The 5,545-nt window shown below is 33.5% G+C and overlaps 1 protein-coding gene across 10 annotated transcripts in view; it reads right to left on the reverse strand.

The window, feature by feature from the left end:
* Nucleotides 1-232: 232 nt before the first annotated feature.
* Nucleotides 233-5,545, reverse strand: part of SYNCRIP (synaptotagmin binding cytoplasmic RNA interacting protein) — a 28,716-nt gene continuing 23,403 nt past the window's right edge. For 6 of the 10 annotated variants that reach the window (XM_081250519.1, XM_081250517.1, XM_081250518.1 and 3 more), the window contains one exon: nucleotides 5,170-5,545. This exon is cut by the window's right edge and continues 1,814 nt beyond it. Coding sequence is in view for 4 of the 10 variants with exons in the window: in XM_081250521.1 (XP_081106647.1) it covers nucleotides 4,837-4,878 (42 nt within the window). In the remaining 6 variants the exon portion in view is untranslated. Of the gene's footprint in view, nucleotides 4,879-5,169 lie in introns of those variants that run through there. The other 4 variants (XM_081250522.1, XM_081250524.1, XM_081250521.1 and 1 more) reach the window with 2 other exon arrangements.

A 5,545-nucleotide genomic window follows, 5' to 3' on the forward strand; every position in this document is an offset into this window, starting at 1 on the left:
TAAAATTAAGTGCAGACCAACACTATACATTTATCCTATACAGCATCTCCCCATCATGTGCCTGAATTAGGGATCTTGGGGAATTTGTTTGTACCATTGGCTAGTTACTTTGAATGTATGAGTAATTAAAAGGCGAAAGACTTCTAAAGATTCCAAGTGTCTATTTTAAAGCTGTTAAATGAAAAACGATGGAGGACACCCACAATAATTCTTGGACTCCTGGAGATCCTAAGACATGCTACAAAAATAGGTCTTTATTCTTAGGAAAATATAGTCAGAGCTAGCTTCCTTATGCTATACATAAAATCTTAACATCAGAGGCAGTACAGATAGTACAGATAGTTTTTGAACTGATCTCCAAACAAGCACAAACCCACTACGTTGAAAAGAACAGGTAATTTGAGGTTTTTGGCAAAAGACAGCACTTCACACATCTAATCCAAATCAGAGAGCCTGCAGACAGTTTTCAGTGAGATAAAAGGAATGAAATAAATATAAATTCTACAGATAAATAAATGTAAGAGAATTTAAATAAGCTAACAGAACTAATTTTTTTTTAATAAAAATACTAGTCAGGTACAAGCTTTTGTTTCTCAATGCCAGACTTCTAAATGTTTATCAGACTACTGTTAATATCATTAAAAACCTAATTTTGGACCAGGGCATTAGTTATAATACTGTTTTGCATTCATAAAAAAGATTTGTTTCTTTCAACTGAATGCTCCTGGTCCTGAAAAATATTTTAGGCATATTACTGAAGGCAGACTGTGGTACTAATAAAACTTACATCTTATGTACTTTTTTAAAAAGTGACAGACAAAAAAGTCCATCTAATTTGCCCACAGTTAAAAATGTCTTTAAACATTGGTTTATAATTAGCATCTCAAGAAAGTAGTGGCATGCCCTATTGAGTGGTATTACTGCGTAATTAATACTACACTTTAAAACACCATCCCCACCAAGTCTGTTCATTTTATGTACTGTTACTTCTTTATTCATTCATTTTATACCCACCACTGAATTCCTACGGTCAGATAAAAATTTTACAGTGTACATCACTGGGGAGAAAACAAACCATGGTGGGTATTCTTGGAAGTTTTAGGAACCTGAGCAATCATTTACTCTAGGGGGATAGCTCCCTCACCTAAATGCATGAAGTACTTCTACTTTTTAATTTCTCCCCTTAAAAAGACTATGTCATACTGGTTTGTTTTGCTATGTTTCTGATTAACAGTGACTTTTGGCTTAGCGATCAAAAAAAAGCTGTCCTGAATGTGACAATTTTGCCCATCTAGCATGATGATATTCACCCTCATACAAGTCTTTTCAAATAGCTATATACAAGTGAATGCCCGAGGTCACCCCACCAATCCATTCCTATGTTGTTCCTAGTTTATCATGAAGAAAGTGTATTTTCTTAAATCAGACTTGCAGTTAATTGGTAGATAAATTTCTCATGATGCTACAACAATGGCCAGGCCATCGTGAGTGTGCAACCGCTCTCTTTGTGCTAAATCCACCCCCCCCCCGCATTTCTAACATCTGATTCAGTCACAATGCTGGAAAACCTTCCACAAAATGCATGTTTGGGAAAATATATCGAACACAATTTTCTCACAAAGCAACTTTCTAAAAACTGATTAAAGTGATGATCACTTTTGATTGCCAAGTAGTCTGCAGAAACAAAATCTTGCGTCTGCTTTGGTTAGGTAACTCAAGTTTTCTTTTTTAACAATCAGAATGCTTTAAGGATACATTTTTTCACCCCAAGGAAGGGACTCGACTCTTGGATTTAAGACCCGTTCCTTGACAATATATACAACATTTCTTTAACTTGTCATCTGTCCATTCTTTGAAGCTGTCAAAGCCAAGAACCCATAAACAAATCACAAATAGCAATAACCTACATTAGTTAACATTCCCCTTTTTAACATGTTGACATTTTTACTAAAGGATTCGTTATTTTTGCATTTCCATTTCTCATATCCCATGACATTCCATAAAAATTGCATTATTGCTTTATAGGCCACACAACATTCAAAAGTATGTTTATATGCATTGCCTGTTTTCCTTGATCTGATAAGAGTTTGATACTGATTTTACTACAGAAATTTAAGTTTGAAAATACCAGTTAGTATTTCTTCTCAGTACTTAATTGTTCACATCACTAATCACTACATGCATATTTAGCTCTGATTATATTGCTCAAAAACTGCACCCATTATCAGAACAGTGCAAATGATTATTTAATTTTAAAATTATAATGGCTTAAATTCAGTTAGTCAAATGAACACTGTCAAGTGATTTCACTTGAGTGTGTATATATTTCATCACCACTGTTTACATTACCCATCAATTCTTCACAATTTTTTAATATCAGTTTTCCCTCCCAAATACCCAAACTAAGAATGCCAAATAGTCTTGGAAACCCACAGCTCCACATTTTAATGTTTTCTTAAGAACACATTTGTGAACTCACAAAAATGTTCATCTTTCAACTTTGACAATGCAGTTCTTACTTTTAAGTCAAACAAACCTGTTCTAAAATCCCAACAAATAATTCTGAGAATTAACTTAAACACCTTGACAGTGTCCCTTAAAAAGGGTATGACAGTAAAGTGCCAATAGGCATGGCAATGACCTCTTTGATGGGATCATTTAACTCCTTGGAACTGGGAAATGCCAGCAGCAAGGATTACACTGAGATTCAATTTTACTGAAGGCTACATTTAGTTTACCCACTTTCCACAACCTATTATACTCATTATATGTTAGAATGAAATGTAAATGTTCTGTGTAGCCCTCAAACTTACGCTAAGATTTGAGAGAGATGTACTTTAAAAAAGCACGGGGTAATATATAAAATCAGTGGCAAAAAGTTTCATTAAGCACCAGGAACTAATTTTTGTCACCCCATACTCATTTTGTAGGTAATGTTTCAATAACCGGCAAGGCACATTTACATATATTCCAATGAATACTTATTGACAAATTTTAAATTACACTCTATGTCCCAGCTATCCCAGTAACTGACATACAACATACTAAAATGGTTTATTAAGATAACATAAAAAAACCAATTAATGTGAAACATACAGGCTATTGGCAACCACTATCTAAAATTATGTAAGTACAAATAAACACTGAAATGTGTGCATTTCTAAGTTTTTAAACCAGAATATTTCTATACTAACACACATTTATATTAATGACACATAAAAAAAATAAAAACTTTATTACAAAAATAAGTTACACTCGCCTCCAGCTTACAGTATAAAACAATTTTATTTGCAGGAATGCAAAATGATTGTTTGCCATGAGCAGTTTGAACATATGACATGTCTAATTTTCTTGTTAAATTTGCATTTACTGGGGAAACTGGTGTGTATAAAACCTTAATTAAGTATAAGCTCTGATCTTCATCATGGTGCCTATTGGGTATGTGATATAACTGCAGTATCCCTTTGGGGAAGGGGAAAAGGGATTTCTTTATACCAAGTCTCAATTAAACTACAATTTCACTTCTGACTTTAAGCTATCAATTTAGGACTTGGCAAAAATTTTTTTGAGGGTGATTCAATAGAGGATGCTTCACCACTGAACACTCACTGTCATCAAGGTGCTTTAGAAAATTAAAAACATAGCACAAATGATTGTACTCTATTCTACAAGTTATCATGACCTGCATAAGAAATGGAAAAGCTGATTCACGTTTTTGCAGTGATCAGCAATAAGAAATGCACTAATGAAACATACCTTTTACCTAAAAAGCTAAACTACAGCCGTATACTAATTTCTATGATTTATGAAAAAACTTCAAAATATCCAAATGTCAGGCTTCGCTGTACAATTGTCAGTTTTAGTCTGACTTTTTATAAAGGGACACTGCAGTATTTAGTACAAGTTCGGATGCACTTTTTTTGAACATCTGATGTCTTACAAAAGTAACATCTTGCTAAACTATTATACATCCAAATAACTACAATATCTGAAGAAGCAAGGCTGCTTTTTCAGCCACAAAATACGACAAAAGCAAGGCCTGTTATGATGGTCATGAGGAAGTCTTACAAGCCTCTGAAACTAAAGGCAACTAAGAATGTTACATTTGGTATATTAAAATCTTACCCTCATATCATTTAACAAGCCTTGCTTTTATCTACAAAGATTTTCTATATACAGTACAGACAGGGTATAGTTCAATCCTCTGCTACTGAGGTAGTTAACCAACCCTTTAAAAAAGGTTCTGAAAAGAACCACTATCTGGAATGCCTGACTAACCAGCTCTGATGATTACACCTGAAACTGCATATCTGAACACAATTCAAAAGTGATTACTATAAAAAAGATATAGACAATGATGATTAACCTTGGTGAGCAGAAATAAAATTTAAGGATACCAACAATGGCATTCATCTATACCACTGCAATAAAATTTAAATGCACAAATTCAAGAGAATATTTCAGAAAACCAATGCTGGGATCCTTAATTTAAAAAAACAGGGGAAAAATCTACTTAGAGCAGATTTTTTAAAGAGAAGAACTTTATTCTTTATTAAGATACCATGCTAGAAGTTATGAAGAATTTCTGTTGGAACACATTTGGAAAATAGAGTAGCTTTAGTTTAATAACTTGCACTGCAGAGAAAATTGTTAAAGAAATTCATATCAAAGTCCAAGTATTAGTTCAATATCCTGTATTTGATTCCATGATCTTCATAGGAGGGTCTTCTGCAATAGAATATGCTCCTATACAGCCGAGATATTTAAGGTTGCTTGATTTCCTTACCATTACTCCACTGCAAGCTTCTGGTGTAATCCCACATAGCAAGTCAGTCTTCATTGTAACAGGTCAGGACCGGCCTCGACCCCTTTTCCCTGCTAGCCAGGTAACAAAAGGAATCAGTTAGATAAATCATTTTAGATTGATACTGTGTACATACATAATGATAACATTAAAAAATAAATAAAAGCTTTAAAATAGTAATTCTTAATATAAAGTCTAACCGAAAAGTTTCCTTTAATAACTATTAATTTCTTTTCACTTGTTTTGAGTTGAGGTTTTTGGTTTGCTTTTGCCCTTTATGGGCGGGTGGGGGGGGAGTGGGAGAGTACTGGACTGAGGTTTGAAAACCCCACTTTCTTCACAAACTGATTTTATTAAAAAAAAAAAAAGAAAAAGAAAAAGAAAGAAAAAATGGAAAGGCTAAAAGAAAACCTAACAGAAGTTACACCTTAAGACATTTGCCTCCATTAACTTTCAGGAAATTCCTGTTTTTGAAACATGAAGTAATCATAAAATATGCTGAAAGCAAACATCTGAGATTTGTTTGACCTTGACATTTGAAATACACTGATTAACATTTTTAAAAAGCATCCTGTCTTTCAATATTTTTCACATGTAGCCTTACTGTCAGGTGTAAAAATCTTCAAATTTAGGGGACAGAGGTTGAGAAGTGGGGAATGGCTTTTAAATGTTTTCACTGTTAACAGAGTCCCAAAATTCTAATATTTAGAAGGTTAATATCCTCCCATTATAACATTACTG

This window comes from Mesoplodon bidens, assembly GCF_964165515.1.
Source record: "Mesoplodon bidens genome assembly, chromosome: 12".
NCBI classification, from domain to species: Eukaryota; Metazoa; Chordata; class Mammalia; order Artiodactyla; family Ziphiidae; genus Mesoplodon; species Mesoplodon bidens.